Genomic DNA, 21,829 nt, shown 5'->3' on the forward strand with positions numbered 1-21,829 from the left:
TCCGGCCATTACTGAGGGAACATATAACTAAAGCTAAGTTTATTTTCGAGTTCTGCTATCTAAGACTTTATACTAGATACTTTATGCCAATTTACAGTTTCTTTTTAATTGATATTCAACACTTTTAACCCTGAAACATCATAATGAGCCATTTCCAAGGTCATTGATTTGAACAAACTTGCATTGATTGCTCCACACTAAAGCAAGCTACAAGTCAAATCACAACTCTCTAGGTAACAGAACCAATACTTTCAAACTTTGGTATATATACTGACCCGCCTCCTCTCTGTCTCCAGCCGAGTCTCAAGTGTAGAAGCCAGGACTGCTTTGCTGTCCACGTCCTGCTGTAGGTGTTCTACCTTGCCCTTAAGCTGGGACCGGTCGACCTCTAGAGTCTGACAACTTTGTTTGGTCTGGCCAAGCTCCGCCTCCAGACTGGCGATGATGGCATCCTTCTGTAGGACTTCTCGGGATGTAGTTTTGGTCGACTCCTCTGTCTTCTCCACCTGAAGGAGCCAAAAGTTATCATATCATTGTACTTCTGAACTTAATTTCAGAATAATATGAATAAACTAAATGTATATTTGATGTATAGTCACTGTTTAACCTCTTCAATCAAGACTGATATCAGTACAGATCTCTAACGTGATGCTTATATTCAGAAAATATGTTTCAATTTCTACTATTAATAAGAATTTTTCATTTCTCATAAAATCGTCTTCAGTGACTGGGACTAATCCAATTTGTACAGGTAAACTGAGACTATATCAATGCTTCACTGCAACAATGGACTCTTCCAGATTACCACCTGACACTGGTGGTGATATCTACTCTGTCCTAATGTCAAAGATACAGTGTTAATGGTACCACCAATATTTTTTATGAGTTAACTTTTAGATTGTTTGAATTTTCCATAAAAATAAATACATACCCTTAGCAATAAAACACCTTTTACTGTACATGTATTGCATTTGTCATGAGACATGTCACTCCAGCTAAATTATAGTTCCATTCAATCTGTCTGTGGTCATGCAAAATATTTCCTTTAATATTCAGTAGAAACACTTGAAAAAGGTTTATACATGTAGGCAGTTCTCCTCACCTTCCTCATAACATCTGCTATCTCTGCTCTGCGCCTCTCCTTAATGCCCTTCTCCTTATCCACAGAGGCATTGAGTTGAGTGTTTTCCTTCTGTAGCCTTGCTCTCTCCTTCACAAGGAACTGGTTCATCTCCCTATTAGCCACGCCCTCTTTTATCTGACAAAAGTAAATCCAATTATTCTCATCTTTTGTATCTTCCAATATCTTCTTGCTTTTACGTGAAATTACTCCAAGACACTTTCCTCTCAGTTAAACAAAAAATTCCTTGAACAGAATATCCATTTATATTCTGTCCATAAATTCTCCATATAATTTAAGATGTACAGCGAAACCCCACTTACTCAAACTTGCATTACTCGAATACTTCCCTTCATTAGATCTTTGTAAAGTAACATTGGATTTAATACTTAAACTGCCATTTCACGAATACCCTGTGTTCCCCAAACTCTGATTTATCCCCGACCACTCATATCCTTAATATTTATCCTATTGGATTGTTGATCAGGTAGTGACACCTACCTATCACACCTACAGTGTGCCATCGAAACGCCCTGAGGTACAGACTGTAGTCTGCGCTCACTGTGTTATATAGGTGACGACCAGACGTCATTAGAGGATTAACGGCATTATCATTAAATACCTGTACCGCATCCCTGTTGTAGCTTAATTATCATTTTGTGTGCCCAGTTATTATTTCACAATGACGTTTGACATCAACATTTTAGCAAAAGTGTTCATTCACTCTACTAGGTGAGTAAAACCCTATTTTGGCATGGCAATATTAAGTGAGAATCATACAGCAGATTCGGGACCATCTTTTAAGATATTCTAACTTGAATATGTTTTGAATTTTAATTTCGTAATCAATCAACATTATAATAACATGAATTTAACATTTTCTGCATTTTAGCAAAATCAAACAGCTCCTTTCTTTATGATATTCCATAAAATTAACGTAGCTGAATACAGTATGACTATGCCTAAATGATAAATACATTTATTTCTACAGTTACTTGATTTTATTGCTATTCCAAATACAGATAGCTATATGTTTTCATAGCTGAGCAGTTTTATATCTTATCAAATGTTTTTATCTTTATTAAACTTCTTTTTCTACTTTCTATCATATATTATCCGTGACATTGGCAGAGCTTGAGTTGTCTGCCGTCTCACCGGATCAAAACATTATGACCTTGGATTCGTCAAGTACCATGTATTCCTTGACGTGGGGTTTTACGGTATAACAGTTTTTATACAGCTACTACCATATTTTACAACAGGGCTGGGTCAATTGTTGGTGCTGTATCACACACAGACTAAGGTACAGTTTACAGGTATGTTAGACAGTATTTTTTGAGTGGATCAGTTAGAAGATCTCATCATTTATTAAGAACTACCTCAACATAGTTACTTATTCTAATTCAACACCTTTGTTTTCAGAGTGAAATGAAAAAGCTTGAGATAATATACTTGTCTTTAGTGTCAACAAGGTTTAATAAGCAGTATTGAAGTATTAAACGTGTGGGCGTGCACCCGTCCAGCCACTGACCACACTGATGTTACTGAACTAGTCAGCGAGTCCAAAGGTTATACCACATCGCTGGAAAAGCTAGCTTACCATTAAAGCAGTATTTCCCCTTCATATTCCTGTCTTTTACAGTGATATAATCTCTGAAGGCCCTCTGACCGATATAAAGTCCAGTCTTTTTATCAAGCAACCAATAATCCAGGTATCTCGCCTATGATTTATGGACAATCTTTTTATTACTATGTCAAAAGTGTCCTATTCGAAAGTAACTGCAGTATTAAACAACAGAACCGCTCAAGCTGAAAATGAAGGAAGCTGAAATTTTTAAGCATGACTATACTGATGTAAACTACAACTAACAACGTTACCTTGGCCGACACTTCAGAAGTAAGACGTGCGATGTCATCGCGGTTACACTGGTTCTCGTTGTGTAGTAATTCTACTCGTCTGTTAAGGAAGTCCATCTCCACCTGCTGACGACTAACACAGAAAATTACAGTGTGTCATTTAACGTCAAAGAAATTGTTCCTGATCTGTTTTTACATTTTAAGTCAAAGAAATTTCATGATCTCAGAAATAACAGTCATTTCCATTTATCAGTGGAGTTTATTTGAACAATGCCCTATATATCATGATCAGTGAATAATAATTTTCCCTAAAGTAAAAAAAAACAAAAACATGTGTAGTAGTTACATGTACATGTATAGACGGGACTCAACAACAACACCATGGCATCCATGTTCATAAGTATACCTGTCGAAAGGCTTCATATGTAGTGATTGATTCTTATTAAATGAGTTCAATAGAATTACAGGAGATGGATTAAACAATGCATACCTGATTTTATTGTTCAACATTTCATGTTCTTTGTGTTTGGCATCCATCAGGGTCCTCAGGCTGTCCAGTTCTGCAGCCATCTGTGACAACACATTTAAGGTCGGTGTCATTAAAATTGATATATTCATTAGTATTATTTATCACATAATGTACTGTGTTATCCAGTGAATATACCTATGTCACGCCTAGGACAGGTACATGACGTCACACCTAGGACAAGTACATGACGTCATGCCAGGGACAGGTACATGACGTCACACCTAGGACGGGTACATGACGTCACAGAATGATGCACTGGAGTCAAAATGGCAGCTTTTTACATTTCAAGGTTGCATGAAAATTGTTGTTTTACACAAATAATACCACAAGTCTTGATTATGTGATAAAAATGATCTTGCACTCATTTCAATTTCATATGAAATCTATGAAACTTGTCACAAATTTTTCATTCTAGCTCGCCAGAGGCTCGCTCAATTAAAAAAATCTTAGACTCATTTTCATAAATCTCATATGAAATGGAACCTCATGTAGGATCCTATATATATTAAGCAGCATTATTTGCTGAAAAACTATTATCTTTTTATGATTTATCTACATGAAATTTCAAATTTTAGAAAATCTACTGCACACAAATAATGCAAAATTTATTCCCTTTCAAAATATTACTCCTTTTTACCTGTCGGATGCATTATATGTTTCACAATGATTTATTTCCAAAATTCACAATATCCTAAATAGATCAAACAAAATTCCGTACAAATATCACTTTATTAGATCCACATTATAAAATTACCTTAAATTACATTTTTTCAAGGTATCTTACCCCCAAAATCCTCCCTTCCTAACAACTTTTTGCCTATTTTATTAATCAGCAGTCCATTAATTTTTCATAATTAACCAAATGTTTTTTTTTAAACAAGAATCGCAGCACTACCTTCAGAGCTTCAGCAGGTACTTGTGGATACTTGGAGGCCAGGTTTTCATGATTTTTGCGAGTTTCCATCTCAAACTTGTGTACGACATCCTTGAGATCAGTCTCAAGTTTGACAATATCTTCTTCACTTTCGTCTCTCTCCTGGGACAGAGCGTCATGCTCCTCTGCAATCTCCTAAATCAACAACAAGACATAATTGTTGAAACGGACAAAAACAAAGGACCTTTTTCCTTGATACTGATTGGTCAGAATCCACACATAACAATATTAATGTATGTTAATGAGAACAAAGGATCTGACAAGTAGATATTAATTTGAAAAATGAAGTTTTCATACTTTTAAAATTGGCATTTGAGATTTTCTTGATTAGTACGGAAAATATTTTCATAAGTCAACAAAACATGAATACTCATTTCTAATTAACTGTTAGTGTTCACTGTTCAAGTATACATTTTTTTTAAACAATAGTTTATGAAGCTGGTGATATAATAGACCTCTAGGTGTTGTTCAAGCTCTCCTTTCTCAGCACTGGTCTGTAGATGGGCTGACCTCTCATCCAATAGCTGCTGCTCCATCTGCTTCATGGCCTTGTCTAGATTACCATTTTCTTCTGTGGCCTGTTTTAGTGCCTCTGTCATTTCCTAAAATAAAAATATGCATTAAAGGAAAGTACAACCCAACTCAATGAGCTTTTTTTTTAGTTAACTCTTGATTAGTTAAATCTTAAATTCTGATTTGAAATATTGTAACCAACACCATGATTGATGTAAAAAAGTCATTAACTATTTGAGCACTTGAGATTTGACATACAATGAGCTCCACTTTCAGGTGGTCCCGCTCTGACTCTAATTCACGGATCTGAAGCATGTGGCTTGGCAGACTTGTCTCCCATGCCTGGTCATTGTCCCCTAATGGCCTGTCCTTCCTCAGAGTGATCAGTTCTTTCTCCATATACTCATATCGGTCCTTCTCTTTGCTCATCTCCAGATGTAGCACCTTCAACTAAGAGGATAAACAATTTTTAGCTGAAGTTTACATTCAGATATAACCTGTGTAAATACGCTGAATCATTTTTTCTTGTACCTCATTCTTTGTAAATCAACTTGCATTAGGAAGAAATTTTGAGAATCTTCCTGCCCTATTAAAAGCAATTTTTTTCTAGACTTGATTTTGTTTAAAGAAACTTAACATTTAGTCTCAAATGAGAAACCCTTCTTTTGACAATAGACATTTTCACCTGAAAAGAAAAGTCTATTCAATGAGAAAGCTGCAAAATCTAAATATCTCATATACGTTCTATAAGGATTTTGCTGGTGTGCATATCATGTGCTATAAATGAATATCAACATTTACAAGTAAGACTTTTTCAGAGTATACAGTTGGAAAAAAACAAACTTAACAAAATTATTTGAATTATTCAACAATGAAAATGAGAACTGTTGTGAAAAAAGTGTAGCAGACACAATTTTATCGATTTTAGTAACATTTTTTTTTCAGTTATCTTTTATTGTTCGACAAGTACAGAGAAGTTCTAGCTAATCTTGTAAACATCATTAATTACATACTTCAGCATGTTTCTGGTTGATCTTGTAAACATCATTAATTACATACCTCAGCATGTTTCTGGTTGATCTCCTGACTGACCGAGTCAAGTGTCTCCTTAAGGATCAGGAACTGAGCGAGCTGTTCCTTCTCCGTGCCACTCAGTGTGTCCAGTATATGGCCACGCTGCTCTATCTGAAGTGTGTAACTCTCGATCTACAAAAAGTCATACCAATCTACATAAAAGTCGTCGCTCCAGTAACCTTGTGAAGGTGATAAAAGATATTTAAAAAAAAAAAATCATTGCTTGTACTTTTTTAAAAGAGGCTTTTTATTTGTGGAATTATCACAATATATTACAAAAAACAATGAAGGGTAAGCTTAATAAGCTGAACATAGGTTTCTGACAAACAGAGTCAAGGAAAACAGAAATGATGAGCAGCAACACCACTGAATACGGTACAAAAATGTAATGTTTGATTTACATCCTACAGAGATAATGTTGGAACTTTCTGTTCTGCTGAGCAGGGCAGGAGTTGTCGCCTGACATGCATATGGTACATGCTCTTAAACTTTGCTTAATGATTAAGATTAATGACTTGGAACATAAATTAATTGATTTAAAACATGATCTAGAATTTATCGCTAATTGCCTTTATTTTGAGAAGCGTCTTTTCTGAGTTGTTTACTACTGTACCTGGGCCTCGTAGTCCTGTGACTGTATCTGTTCTGCGTACAGGTCTTGACGTGCTGTCTGCAGCTCTGTTTCAAGTGTGTCATACTCTTGAGTGAGTTTACCGAGCCGCCGGTCTCTCTCCTCCAGCTCCTCTCGTAATATCTGTGCTTGCTGCAAGGGTTAAGGTTACAATTTATATATATATATATATAATCTTGATGGAGCACTTTGTATTCAGTAGATTTAATAGGATGGTCTCTTTAGGCAAGTTCAAGTCAATATCTATTTGCTTTGCTTTGAAAAACTTTATCTATGCCTGGTGACAGTTTATATAAGTTACGATTACTATACATTCAACAGATCTAAGGGCGGTCTCTCTAAGCAGGCTCCAATCATATTTGATTGCTTGATCTGCTTGAATGACCTTATATAAAATATATACCTGGTAATAGATTCTATAAGTCATGATGCAGTACTTTGTATCCATTATTAAAATTCAATGGTCTCTTTAAGAAGGTTTCAGTCAATGTTTTGAATGACCTTATCTATACCTGGTATGAGATGAGTCATGATACAGTATAAATCAGAAGGGTTGTCTATCCAGATAAGTTCCAGCCACACACCCTAACTCACCTTACTGTCAGCCATTTCTCCATGTTTGGTCTCCTTGACCTTGGCCTTGGTAATATTGACCTCTCTCAAGGCTGCCTCTAGATCTCTTTCTAGTCTGCTCTTCTCTGTGTTTAGGGAAGTAACCTTGTCACCAAGGAGCTTGATTTCAGACTGATGGCCATTAATCTGTATTAAAGGTCAAAATTAACTCTTAGGAAAAACACAGATATGCAAAAAGTTATATAATTAAGGAAATTTCTTCGAGCAATCTTATCAAGCATATTTTGACACTGAATGATCCTAAACATGTTATCTTTCAATGTAAAATCAGCAAAAACATTCTGACTGAATTCTGAACGTTAAGTACAAACTTGTAAACCCCAGATCACCTGAATAACTGTTTGTTATCTCTGTACCAGGATCACACTGTAATGTTTTAAAGATTCAATAATGTCACTTACTTAGAATAGTTGAACTAAAATATAACAAAGCTAATTTACTAACCAGAGTGAGAGGTGAATTAGTCTACTGAACCACTTACATGAGAGGTGTGTTTGTCTGAGTTGAACTATCAGAGATGTGTATTGAGCTGAACAATTTATCCATGAGGTGAGTTTGTCTCAACTTAACTAAAATTCAGAGATTTGAGGATATGCTAAACTACTTATCTAAGAGATGAGTTTTGTCTGAGCTGAACTACCTGTCTGATATATGAATTTGTCTGTGCTGAACTCACATCAGAGAGCTGAATTTTGACTGAGGTGAATTATTTACCTGTGTGGTGAGTTTGTCTGAAGTGAACTATTAACCTGTGTGGTGAGTTTGCCTGAGGTGAATTATTTACCTGTGTGGTGAGTTTATCTTAGGTGAACTATTTACCTGTGCGGTGAGTTTATCTATCTTCTCCTGTTTGCGGTCCTCACCACCATCACCGCTGAGGTGTAAATGTGCGATATCCAGCTCACTCTTAGTGTCTTCAAGCGCCTTGTCTCGTGCCTCTAGTTGTATTCGCAATGTAGACAGTTCGCCTTCTAACAAGCGAGTTGTCCTAGTCATCTGTTGGATCTGGTTCTCAAGATCCTTTACCTGGACCTGCAGTGCCTCAACACGGCCTGGACAGAAACAGCGGGGTATTATAAATGAATTAAGATTTAAATTTGGGTATGCATAGTTTTGTTTCCGTACTGATAAATTACATTATGATTTGGTGAAGATAATGTTTCAGTTAGTACAATTAACAGCTTTCACAATAACAGTCCACAACTATATAGTGTACAACTGTGTACCTACAGAGAGCATTACATTCTCAAGGAATGTATTTACAGTAACATTTAGTTTCATACTTTTTTTCAACTGAACTAAACAGTAATGTTTAGTGTACTTTAGACAGACCACTTAAAAACACTCAGGTTAAGTTTGAGAAGCACAGTCTGTTCAAAAGTTGCCCTGTACATTATCATTATACTAAAGGAAATATGACTTACTGTTTGTGGTGAGGGTGACTTACTGTTTGTGGCGAGGGCGAGGGTGACTTACTATTTGTGGCGAGGGTGACTTACTATTTGTGGCGAGGGTGACTTACTATTTGTGGCGAGGGTGACTTACTATTTGTGGCGAGGGTGACTTACTATTTGTGGCGAGGGTGACTTACTATTTGTGGCGAGGGTGACTTACTATTTGTGGCGAGGGTGACTTACTATTTGTGGCGAGGGTGACTTACTATTTGTGGCGAGGGTGACTTACTATTTGTGGCGAGGGTGACTTACTATTTGTGGCGAGGGTGACTTACTATTTGTGGTGAGGGTGTCTTACTATTTGTGGCGAGGGTGACTTACTATTTGTGGCGAGGGTGACTTACTATTTGTGGCGAGGGTAAGACTAGCACCAAGACTGGCTGTACCACCTCCAGATAGACCGGACTTCAGGATCTCATTCTCACTGCGGATAGCCTCCATCAAATCCTCGGCCGTCTTCAGTTGAGCAAAGGCATCATGGCGTTCTTTCACTAGCAGTGCCAGTTGTCTGTCCAACAGAAAACAACAACTTTTACTTGTGACAAACTTGTACCTTTCATAATCAGGTATTTTACTATGATGATAAATATGTACATTTTTACAGTAACACCAGTTGATAAGGAACCTTACCAAACCAGAGGTCAGTTGATATCAGAAGGTTCTACCAAACATATACTTTAGTACAATAAACAGAAACAGAACAACCGTAGTGATTAGTCAGTGTTACAATGCTCATAGAAAAATTTCTTCACATATTTCCGACATTTTTAAAATGATCCTGCCAAAATATTTTCTATATTACTAGCTTTGAATTTGATAAGTGTATTTTTCTTGTAGAAATTCAAGAAGTCTTTTAATACAAACTAGATACTACATTTAATTTCTAGCTGAATACTTTTATTACATGTATCTGTATAAAAAATTAAGATCAGTGCAATTTTAATTTCAATCTAAGATTATTCCACTAAATGCATATGATCTCAGTCATATCAACCAAGATCAAGTTCTCCTTCTCTATGTTGATCCTATTCTTCCTTTAATTCTTCTATCTCTCATTCTTTTCTTTCTTAAAAACAGTACATATCACAATTATATGCAGTTACACTATTAACTACATAGAAAATAAAAAAAAATTGTATCTTTAATATAATGCTGAATTTTTGCTTATGACTAGAAATGGAATAAGTGTGTGTATGTGTATGGAAAAGTGAAATGATCTTCAAAAATAAAAGAAATTTAAAAAACAAAACAAAAACAACCCAAGATCATTAAGTATTAGCACAATGTATATATGTACTACATATATTTGAACATGAATTGATATTTTTTGTATTATGTCAATTACACGACTGTTATTACAGTAAGACTTTCTTTTAAATCTTCATTATCAGTTCATTCACCACTTTAGGATCACATCCACCTACTCTTTATATGTTGTTTCCTGAGTTTCTTTCTCTGACTTGGAATCCTCCAGTTGTTCGTGAAGTTGTCTGACCTGAGCATCTGCATGACTCTTCACATCTCTTAAATTCTGCAGAATAAAACATAATCATTGTTTAAACAGTAATACATGTATATAACAAAAGGTCCACCATATCAGCATACCTATAGTATCAATTTAATAAATTGATCAGGCCAGAAATATGGTTGTTACAGTAATGTCTCTGTCAAAATCAACACCTGAAGGTTAACACATTGTTCTAGCATTTATTAAAGTGGGGTAGATTTTTGAGAATAGTCAAAATTACCTGCGTCAGTGGTTCTGCCTCTTACTGCTAAAAGTTATCTGAAGTGTCAAATTAACCTCCTTGGGACTGAAGTACATTTCATATTCCTGAAGGGGGTATTTTTTTTCAGATATAAATTTCAAAATAACATCCGAGTCTGTGGAGCTTATTTAGACAAGTTGACTAAATCCTCCATTCAACTAACCTTCAGATTAAATATCACAAATTTAGGTTTTGAGAACTTTTGAAAAGAAATCATTTGAAGATTTTTACATATTTTACCACTGTGACTTTGAATGAAGGTCCAGGTCATTTACTTAAAAAATTCTAATAGCCTAAATTTTCCAGGTTACCCGATGTAACACCATCATAATTTTGTGATTGGAAAAGAGAAATGAAATTTATTGTAACTTTACCCATTGGCTTGCTAGATAAAGACAACATTATCAAGATTAGGTCATCCAATTGGCCTAAAACAAATGTATGACAGGCACTGAAAATAACACTCCATATATTCCCAGAAACAATATATCATGCAGTAAGTAACACAATCAGGTCACAGTTATCCATAAAATCCTTACAGTGGTAAGTGGAAGTACACATGCTGTGGTGATTTTTTCATGCCGAAACACATATTTTCTATAAATACATAAGAGAAATTTTGGCTCCAACAGCATCATGCCATTTTGGCATCAACTACAGCAGGTATTAATGTATGATATACATGTACATCACATTTCCCTATTGTTAGTCTCTATCTGCAGTCAGGCCGTTGCTGAGCCCTCACACTGTACCTTGAGCCCCTCTGCTACGTTATTGTCTCTGAGGTTAAGTGCCTGGAGGTTGATCTCTAGTTGTCGGAGCCGGTTGTATGTCTGCTGCCGTGTGTTCCACAGCTGACAAATCATCTCCCGTTCCTGACCCGCCTTGAGGCCCGCCTCTGTCTCAAGCTGTGACAGGATTTGTCGGTAGTCCTTCTGGAGGAGGACACATGCAGTGACGAGTGAACACAGACAACATATATGTTTGTATGCAGTGAAAACCAATTTTACCCGAAAAGACTGTTAATCATATTATAACTATGGATAGCAAAAATTGTTCTAGAAGGACAACCATCATGAGGACCACTTGTATATGGCTTTCTCTAATGCTTATATGGCAAGACCAAAAAGTAAGGAATACCTGTTATCAAGGAAACCAATATAAGGGCAATCCTAATATCAGGAATATTCAAAAAGACATACTGATATGAAAAAGGAATGCTGTATGCCGGGAAATATTCGCCGAATTTTAACTTTCGCCTTTTTCATCCTCCATAATGAGGTCGAATTTATCATGGCAGTGAATATTAGTATACAATTTACCATGCCTTTTAATCACATGTGAAGGCGAAATTAACACGGGGCTAATATGGATTTTATCAGTGAAGGGCAGATGTTTCACTGGGCGAAAGTTTCCAGGTAAACAGTAATGTTTTCTCCCATACTTTACTGGTTCAATCCCGTTTTGGCCACGGAAATAATTGAATGGAACTAATGCCTCCCGATAGTAAAGATTTCTCTGACTGCATAACACAGGATTGACTGATTATGTTTTCCCATACTTTCCTTTCCTAACTGTAAAAGTTGGTTTTAATGGTGAACCCCTTGCATCACTCCATCATCAGGGTAATGTGGAATGTCTGAACAATTGATGACAGGACCCTAGTTCTAGTTTAGCTGAACGAGACATTTGCAGAATAATAGCATGTATAAATTGTCTTTCTCTATGTAAGTACATCTGATAAATGGCCTGCACAATACAGTTAAATAAATATCCATAAATAAATCCATTCCCAGACAACCACATCCTAATAATTGTACCTGAATCAATTTGCAAGTGGTTTCCATGCATCAATTTACCCCTTGATATAGATTCCAAGACATTACACACTTTTGTATTTTCACCACTTGAATGCACATCAGTTCTGGATTAGTAACAACAGTAAAGTTTAAGATCATGCAGCATACACAGTGACTTACAACTTAAAACCTGGCATCAAGTGAACAACATTTCAAACGATCAGTGAATATCATGCAAACAGATATTTCCCAAAAATACAATAAACAACATCCCAGATCAACCTGATTCTCATGTACTTTTTTGTTTTAACACAAACAAATTATCAAACCATAACTTTTTCTTCTGAGGACAATTGTTAGCACACATTACTTTAAGTATTTTACATAACATTTGATGCTTATATCACATTAACTTAATCTGATTCTCTCTATACTGAATAACACCTAACACTGACCTTGACTGTTTCCTGGCGCTGAGATTCATGTACACCGTACGGAATGTCGTAACCTTTCTGTGTCGTTAAGGCTGCCTCATCAAAAGGGAGGGACAGACGAAGCCGTTCGTTGTCTTCACGAGTGTCTTTGATCTTATTTTCAAGGTTGCGGTTCTTATCTTTCTCACGGTGGAGCTGTCTACTAAGTTCTTTCTCCATAGCCTGTGTAGCAAGAAAATAAGAAATAAGAGAAAGTCAAAAACTAAAAGTCAGATTGTGTTTTAACAACATATAAGACCTGACATAATTTCATATTGAATTATCAATCGATTTCATAATCATACCTATTTGTTACTTCTGGATTGATACGTGTCATTTGAACAGTTTACAGATGTATGATGATATGCAATATAGTTGTTTCATTCAAACAATATTCTTCAAGATTCACAGTGAATCATGAGTAATATATTTGAACAGAAATGGGTTTTAAATACTCATAAAGGATGCATTTTACTTTAGAACAACAAAGGCACTGTATGTCATTTTACTTTAGAACAACAAAGGCACTGTATGTCACTTTACTTTAGAACAACAAAGGCACTGTGTGTCATTTTACTTTAGAATAACAAAGGCACTGTATGTCACTTTACTTTAGAACAACAAAGGCACTGTATGTCATTTTACTTTAGAACAACAAAGGCACTGTATGTCATTTTACTTTAGAACAACAAAGGCACTGTATGTCATTTTACTTTAGAACAACAAAGGCACTGTATGTCATTTTACTTTAGAACAACAAAGGCACTGTATGTCATTTTACTTTAGAACAACAAAGGCACTGTATGTCATTTTACTTTAGAACAACAAAGGCACTGTATGTCATTTTACTTTAGAACAACAAAGGCACTGTATGTCATTTTACTTTAGAACAACAAAGGCACTGTATGTCATTTTACTTTAGAACAACAAAGGCACTGTATGTCATTTTACTTTAGAACAACAAAGGCACTGTATGTCATTTTACTTTAGAACAACAAAGGCACTGTATGTCATTTTACTTTAGAACAACAAAGGCACTGTATGTCATTTTACTTTAGAACAACAAAGGCACTGTATGTCATTTTACTTTAGAACAACAAAGGCACTGTATGTCATTTTACTTTAGAACAACAAAGGCACTGTATGTCATTTTACTTTAGAACAACAAAGGCACTGTATGTCATTTTACTTTAGAACAACAAAGGCACTGTATGTCATTTTACTTTAGAACAACAAAGGCACTGTATGTCATTTTACTTTAGAACAACAAAGGCACTGTATGTCATTTTACTTTAGAACAACAAAGGCACTGTATGTCATTTTACTTTAGAACAACAAAGGCACTGTATGTCATTTTACTTTAGAACAACAAAGGCACTGTATGTCATTTTACTTTAGAACAACAAAGGCACTGTATGTCATTTTACTTTAGAACAACAAAGGCACTGTATGTCATTTTACTTTAGAACAACAAAGGCACTGTATGTCATTTTACTTTAGAACAACAAAGGCACTGTATGTCATTTTACTTTAGAACAACAAAGGCACTGTATGTCATTTTACTTTAGAACAACAAAGGCACTGTATGTCATTTTACTTTAGAACAACAAAGGCACTGTATGTCATTTTACTTTAGAACAACAAAGGCACTGTATGTCATTTTACGTTAGAACAACAAAGGCACTGTATGTCATTTTACTTTAGAACAACAAAGGCACTGTATGTCATTTTACTTTAGAACAACAGAGGCACTGTATGTCATTTTACTTTAGAACAACAGAGGCACTGTATGTCATTTTTCTGGCTGGTTGCTTTTGATTCATATGATACATTTTAATCAAACTATTTCATCAAGCCAGTTTTGTGGGAACAAGACCATGTTTTCCATGGTTTATACCAGTTCATTCAGGTAACAAAAAAAATAATCAGAAAACCAAAAAAGTTTCCTCCTAATTTGAATTTGATGTGATAGTGTTGCAATAAAATGTCCCTGATTACTCTTACAGTATGTAATGGAAAGACCAAAACAGTTGCTCATTCACATGTATGGTAATAGTCGAGCCAGTCAGTTTTACCATTACACGACCAACAGAATATTTTGACGTACATCAAAGGATCAAACTAGTCTTCTTGTCTCATCTACAAGGTGGCACACACTGAGCCTTCAATTTTGCTATGACATATTCTGGAGTTGTAGAGATCGTAAGTGAGCGTAACCCTGGAGTACTAGTATCGAGGATGAATGACACCTTGCCAGGTCCCCTAAGGAAACATACCAGGTCTGTTGTTTTATCTGACTACAAGGTCCATTCAAATTTCATAAATAAACTCTGTTAAAACGGTCAAATCAAATGATGTGAGATAAACAAACCGTACCTGTAAGCGAGCATTCTCTGTTAGGAGTTTGTCCTCCACCTGTGACAGATTATTAGCACGGTCAGCTCGCTCATGGTGTAGCCTCTCCTCTGTCACCCGAAGTCGCTTCTCCAGCGACTTGATCTGTGGAAAACATTGTAACATATAAGTTAAATGTTAGCAGTCATCAGGCACAGGAGTGTCTTTATTTAAAAAGATTGTTTACACAAAACAGGTTTTAATACAGACTTACTCGTCTCTTCCCCTACATGTATATCTCACATCCCTTTGTTGTACCTGTTTGTCAGTGGATGTTGCTCCACCCCCTCCCATCTTTTTGTTATACCTGTTTGTCAGTGGCAGTAGCTCCACCCCCTCCTTTTCCTTTGTTATACCTGTTTGTCAGTGGCTGTAGCTCCACCCCCTCCCCTCTCTTTGTTATACCTGTTTGTCAGTGGCTGTAGCTCCACCCCCTCCCATCTCTTTGTTATACCTGTTTGTCAGTGGCGAAAGCTCCACCCCCTCCTTTTCCTTTGTTATACCTGTTTGTCAGTGGCTGTAGCTCCACCCCCTTTTTCCCTTTGTTATACCTGTTTGTCAGTGGTTGTAGCTCCAACCCCTCCTTTTCCTTTGTTATACCTGTTTGTCAGTGCCTGTAGCTCCACCCCCTCCCATCTTTTTGTTATACCTGTTTGTCAGTGGCTGAAGCTCCACCCCCTTCTTTCCTTTTGTTATACATGTTTGTCAGTGGCTGTAGCTCTACCCCCTCCTTAGCTCCACCCCCTCCTTTTCCTTTGTTATACCTGTGTGTCAGTGGCTGAAGCTCCACCCCCATCTTCCCCTTTGTTATACCTGTTTGTCAGTGCCTGTAGCTCCACCCCCTCCCATCTTTTTGTTATACCTGTTTGTCAGTGGCTGTAGCTCCACCCCCTCCCATCTTTTTGTAATACCTGTTTGTCAGTGGCTGTAGCTCCACCCCCTCCTTAGCTCCACCCCCTTCTTTCCCTTTGTTAAACCTGTTTGTCAGTGGCTGTAGCTCCACCCCCTCCTTAGCTCCACCCCCTTCTTTCCCTTTGTTATACCTGTTTGTCAGTGGCTGTAGCTCCACCCCCTCCCATCTTTTTGTAATACCTGTTTGTCAGTGGCTGTAGCTCCACCCCCTCCTTAGCTCCACCCCCTTCTTTCCCTTTGTTATACCTGTTTGTCAGTGGCTGTAGCTCCACCCCCTCCCATCTCTATTTGTTGCTGTAGCAGATTTTTCATCTCTGTCAGTTTGATGACCTGCTGACTGAGCCCTTTGGTACGAGAGTCCTCCTCCTGTAGGTGGCGCTCACTCTGCTCCAACAGTGATTTGACACGGTTCACTTCATCCTGGATATCGTAACAGTTCAGTTAGTAACAAGCACATGAAATACTAATATTACTGTATTCAGTACAAAATACATACAATACATTATTTGATATGGAGATAACTGTAGACTGGGAAATTTTCTCTGCAGTAATTCTTTTTTGCCCTTTGTAACGAGTGTGAATTTGATCATAATGTCCAGCATTAATTGTAATCAACACAATATACATAAAATGTAAATGTGCAGGGCGAATTCAATATTTGACGAAAGTAAGGTCTTTACCACTGAAGGGTGAAAATTTGACTGAGCAAAAATTTCCTGGTATACAGTATTAGGTTTACAGTGCTGAATGTATGGTATGGAGACATTATAGATCACTTTCAAAATTTGATTGAATATGAGGTCTGAGTTCTCATGTCATCCGTGACCTGAGGCTTATGTTTTCATTCAATGGAGATAAAAGTCACCTTCAGTGTGGTGATTTCCAAGTTTTGAGCATTAAGTGTTTTGGTTTTCTCCGAGTTCAGCAAAGCCCTGTCCAAATTCTTGTGAGCAGATTCAAGCTGTTTCTCTAGGGAGGAAACCTGAAGCAAAAAAATATTTAAAGTTTAAAATTTCAGCTGTGTCAGAGTAAGCTTTCATTTGTAACGAAGATATAGCTATATGTGCAGTACTTAATTTATGAAAATAAACGGAGTTTGGATATTTTGGAATTTAAAACGAATATCACCTAAAAACGATAAAACTGATTTCTTGTTTCTTGTTAACAACCTTACCTTATGATACACGCATACAGTCAAATTTCATTATCACACATTCATTTATCATTATTACAAAAATTTTGAATCTCAAGTTGTTTCTTTCACCATGACCTATTTCAAAATTTTGTTCAGTTGAAAAGCTTAAAGTTCATCATGATCTCAAAAACGATAATCTACTGTACCTCAGTCTTGAGAGACTGATTTTCCTTGGTAAGTGTTCAGTTGAAAAGCTTAAAGTTCATCATGATCTCAAAAACGATAATCTACTGTTCCTCAGTCTTGAGAGACTGATTTTCCTTGGTAAGTGTTCAGTTGAAAAGCTTAAAGTTCATCATGAATTCAAAAACGATAATCTACTGTACCTCAGTCTTGAGAGACTGATTTTCCTTGGTAAGTGTCGAAACTTTGGTCTGATATAGGTCAATTTCCTCCATGGCCTGGGACTTATTTCTCCTCTGTACCTCGGAGAGTTCCTGGTTCAGGTTACCATGGAGAGATTCCAGCTGTTCCCTCGACTCTGCTAACTGTTCCTCTAAGTGATTGATCTTAGCTGTAACAATACAGAAATGCAAGTGTTCTTTATTGATACACAACCATAGAAATGACATCACTACCACTGAAACACTTCTATCCAGATCATTTTACTACTACATAATCCTGTCTGTGCCAGAAATAAGCATGTCATCAGTAATAACTCCAGATTAAACAATACCTTTTTTTAAATTAATTACAGAACTGGTATGTAATGCTAAGAAATGCTGCAACCTACCCAAAGCCCTGTTGTACTTGTCTATGTGACCTTACCCATAGCCCTGTTGTACTTGTCTATTTGACCTACCCAAAGCCCTGTTGTACTTGTCTATGTGACCTTACCCATATCCCTGTTGTACTTGTCTATTTGACCTACCCATAGCTCTGTTGTACTTGTCTATTTGACCTTACCCATAGCCCTGTTGTACTTGTCTATGTGACCTACCCATAGCCCTGTTGTACTTGTCTTTTTGACCTTACCCATAGCCCTGTTGTACTTGTCTATTTGACCTACCCTTAGCCCTGTTGTACTTGTCTATTTGACCTGCCCATAGCCCTGTTGTACTTGGCTATTTGACCTACCCATAGCCCTGTTGTACTTGTCTATTTGACCTTACCCATATCCCTGTTGTACTTGTCTATTTGACCTACCCATAGCCCTGTTGTACTTGTCTATTTAACCTACCCATAGCCCTGTTGTACTTGTCTATTTGACCTTACCCATAGCCCTGTTGTACTTGTCTATTTAACCTACCCATATTCCTGTTGTACTTGTCTATTTGACCTACCCATAGCCCTGTTGTACTTGTCTATGTGACCTACCCATAGCCCTGTTGTACTTGTCTATATGACCTTACCCATATCCCTGTTGTACTTGTCTGTGACCTTACCCATAGCCCTGCTGTACTTGTCTATGTGACCTACCTGAGCCCTGTTGTGCTTGTCTATGTGACCTACCTGTAGCCCTGTTGTACTTGTCTTTGATCAGCTTATTTTCTGTCTGTAGGGTGGAGATTTCCATCTGTAGCTTTCTGTTCTGACTTTCCATCATCTCCTGTTAATAAGACAAATCACAAATCAAACACATTAACACATAACATACCTTTTTATTTTAACATTATTCAAAGAATTATTTATTACAATAGTCAATGTCAAGCAAACCCCATGAACGTATGATTCAAAATAATGCTAACAATTATACTAAATCAGTGCAAATATTCTTTTGTAATTATTTTTTCTTTTTCTGTTTCTTTTTCCCAGGTAAATCATTAGTCTGACAGGCATAATTGGACAACAAAAAGGACCCGAGACATGACTTACAAGTTGTGTCACAGTTAAGTTGAGTTACCTAAAATTCCACTAACGGTATGGCTCAGTAGCCAAGGCAAAATGAATGTGATTGCCAGCATTCATTTCAGCTCCGTTTTAATTTTACAACTTTGTGCTATATTTAGTTACACATATTCTGATTAGCGGAGAGTCAAATCCTTATCCAATCACAGCGAGTCTTTCATTGTCAAGACATAAAACATGTAAATATGTTGTCAAAAATAAAGTCACGGGTATGGGATTACATTATTCATCTGGTTGTCAATATTGAATTAAATCTTTGCACGAAAATCAAACCCAATTAAGTTAAAATATCATTTTGCCGACAGTCGACTGCAGAGTAAACATCAATGAGAGCTCTGGCTTTCCATTTCAAAAGTGCCGCTGCCAGTTGTATATTTCATAAAGTATAAATGGCAACCAGATAGCTTAGGTTTGGTTTGGTTTGTTTGTGTGTTACGTCCTATTAACAGCTATGTCTATGGTCATTTAGGACGTGCCAGGTTTTGGTGGTGGAGGAAAGCCGGAGTTCCCAGAGAAAAACCACCGACCTACGGCCAGTACTTGTCGACTGCCCCACGTAGGCCTCGAACCCGCGACCCAGGAGCGCTAGAGGTAGCAGAATGCCAGACGCCTTAACCACTTAATAGCTTAAGTAACTGCTTTAATACATGTAATAAACATCTAATTACCTTCTCCATCATCATGCCCCTGCCATCAGGTGTGGCACTCCTCATGTTCGGGAGGTTCCTTTTCTTCTGTGTCCCTTCATACCTCCCCTACATAACAGACACACAACAATTATATGCTGGAGTCAGGAATAACATTTACTTAGGATTTTTCAGGTGTGTTGAAGAGACATCCTACGATTACATAAATCAGAAATGGTTAACATTGTGTCAACTCATCAACCATATATCACAGTGAGCTCTCATCACAACTAGCTGGCAGGCATCCTTAAATTTATCATAACAGTTCACAAACACTCCTGTGTGTAGTATTTTTCATTTGTCTACAGACAAATCAAGTGCAAAAAAGTTATAACTGTTGTTAATGACAAAATGAAGAACATATCCTCTATCTATTTATAACAATGTACATTGCATTAACAAAATCAGTTAAAACATCCATTCCAAGCATATTATTATTGCAGAAACCATAAGCCTATTTTTACTACCAACTGACAGAGGATTTGCATTGTTAGTTTTATTTTTCCCCTCAAACCAATTTGCAAATGTAGTAACAAGTAGGAATTGTGAAAAATTAGTTCAGGATTTCTTTTCTAGTGCTATATAATTAAAAATGATCAAATCAACTTAAGTCAGACTTGAGGCAATAAGTATTACATGAATCATTCAAACATTCAACAATTAAATAAATGTCATTTATTTTGTCCACAATAATTATGATATCAACAGATTTTTTCTTGTACATATGATCAAGTTAAATATCAAGTTAACAGGTTATTCTTAATTACATTATACATATATCATTGCTTTTTATTTACAAAACTATCGAAAGCATTAAATGATAATCACTTTTAAGTGAAATTTTTTATGCATTTTAAAATTTCAAAAATGATGTCTTGTCAAATTCTTATCAACTGCAAACATATATTAAATATGGCATGCTTTTTCAATTGTACCAATATTCCATTTCAGCTGTAAAATGTCAAGATATGCAACAGCATTGTGATCCCCTCAACCAAAGTACAATGAAGCCATTCAATATTGTGCTGATACGTTGACAAAGATGCAGTTTATGTGTGACATAACAAAATCTTTGTGTCGTTACACATGTAAACCTGTGTGCTATAAGTATAAACATGAACTTTTTAATGTGTAACATTATTTACCTGACAACACTTCTAGTTACTTCACCAAGAATGGTCCATGATAAGCATTTATAAATTTTGCCATAACATTTCTTGTTATGTTCATGGTAACGATAACTTAGTACAAAATGTAGTTGTAATTGCGAACAAGGCATCACATGACATTATCCTCTGTGTCCTACTGATGAAAAGATAACCAAAGAAACAGAGGTACATGTCCATCAACATTATAACTATACTTATATTTGATGTAGTTCTGTATATTTTACTATTGAACTTGAAGCATTTATAACACTATGGTTCTGGGGAAAACATTGATTGAAGTATTTATAACACTATGGTTCTGGGGAAAACATTGATTGAAGTATTTATAACACTATGGTTCTGGGGAAAACATTGATTGAAGTATTTATAACACTATGGTTCTGGGGAAAACATTGATTGAAGTATTTATAACACTATGGTTCTGGGGAAAACATTGATTGAAGTATTTATAACACTATGGTTCTGGGGAAAACATTGATTGAAGTATTTATAACACTATGGTTCTGGGGAAAACATTGATTGAAGTATTTATAACACTATGGTTCTGGGGAAAACATTGATTGAAGTATTTATAACACTATGGTTCTGGGGAAAACATTGATTGAAGTATTTATAACACTATGGTTCTGGGGAAAACATTGATTGAAGTATTTATAACACTATGGTTCTGGGGAAAACATTGATTGAAGTATTTATAACACTATGGTTATATCAACAGAAAACACTGTATGGCCTTAATCAGATGAAGTCCTACCCAGAAAACAGTGAATTTAGTATGTTTTGGCTATTTGTTTTCTATGATTATGGGAAAGATATTGAAAATAGGAAATCAAAAACAG

At 36.3% G+C, this 21,829-nt stretch overlaps 1 protein-coding gene across 5 annotated transcripts in view; it reads right to left on the reverse strand.

Moving 5' to 3' along the window:
- Nucleotides 1-21,829, reverse strand: part of LOC110458296 — a 62,829-nt gene that overhangs the window by 22,032 nt on the left and 18,968 nt on the right. For 4 of the 5 annotated variants that reach the window (XM_021509938.1, XM_021509940.1, XM_021509939.1 and 1 more), the window contains exons 6-26: nt 19,804-19,890; nt 18,740-18,836; nt 17,614-17,801; nt 16,958-17,074; nt 16,339-16,512; nt 15,163-15,285; nt 12,769-12,969; nt 11,267-11,449; nt 10,170-10,276; nt 9,090-9,253; nt 8,111-8,343; nt 7,253-7,417; nt 6,641-6,790; nt 6,013-6,159; nt 5,212-5,403; nt 4,896-5,042; nt 4,402-4,575; nt 3,468-3,547; nt 2,999-3,110; nt 1,103-1,258; nt 276-506 (exon numbers count right to left, since the gene is read on the reverse strand). In XM_021509938.1, the coding sequence (XP_021365613.1) occupies nt 276-506; nt 1,103-1,258; nt 2,999-3,110; nt 3,468-3,547; nt 4,402-4,575; nt 4,896-5,042; nt 5,212-5,403; nt 6,013-6,159; nt 6,641-6,790; nt 7,253-7,417; nt 8,111-8,343; nt 9,090-9,253; nt 10,170-10,276; nt 11,267-11,449; nt 12,769-12,969; nt 15,163-15,285; nt 16,339-16,512; nt 16,958-17,074; nt 17,614-17,801; nt 18,740-18,836; nt 19,804-19,890 (3,228 nt within the window). The remainder of the gene's footprint in view (nt 1-275; nt 507-1,102; nt 1,259-2,998; nt 3,111-3,467; nt 3,548-4,401; nt 4,576-4,895; nt 5,043-5,211; nt 5,404-6,012; nt 6,160-6,640; nt 6,791-7,252; nt 7,418-8,110; nt 8,344-9,089; nt 9,254-10,169; nt 10,277-11,266; nt 11,450-12,768; nt 12,970-15,162; nt 15,286-16,338; nt 16,513-16,957; nt 17,075-17,613; nt 17,802-18,739; nt 18,837-19,803; nt 19,891-21,829) is intronic. The other variant, XM_021509941.1, reaches the window with a different exon arrangement.

The sequence above is a fragment of the Mizuhopecten yessoensis genome, unplaced genomic scaffold (genome assembly GCF_002113885.1).
Source record: "Mizuhopecten yessoensis strain PY_sf001 unplaced genomic scaffold, ASM211388v2 scaffold9541, whole genome shotgun sequence".
NCBI lineage: Eukaryota > Metazoa > Mollusca > Bivalvia > Pectinida > Pectinidae > Mizuhopecten > Mizuhopecten yessoensis.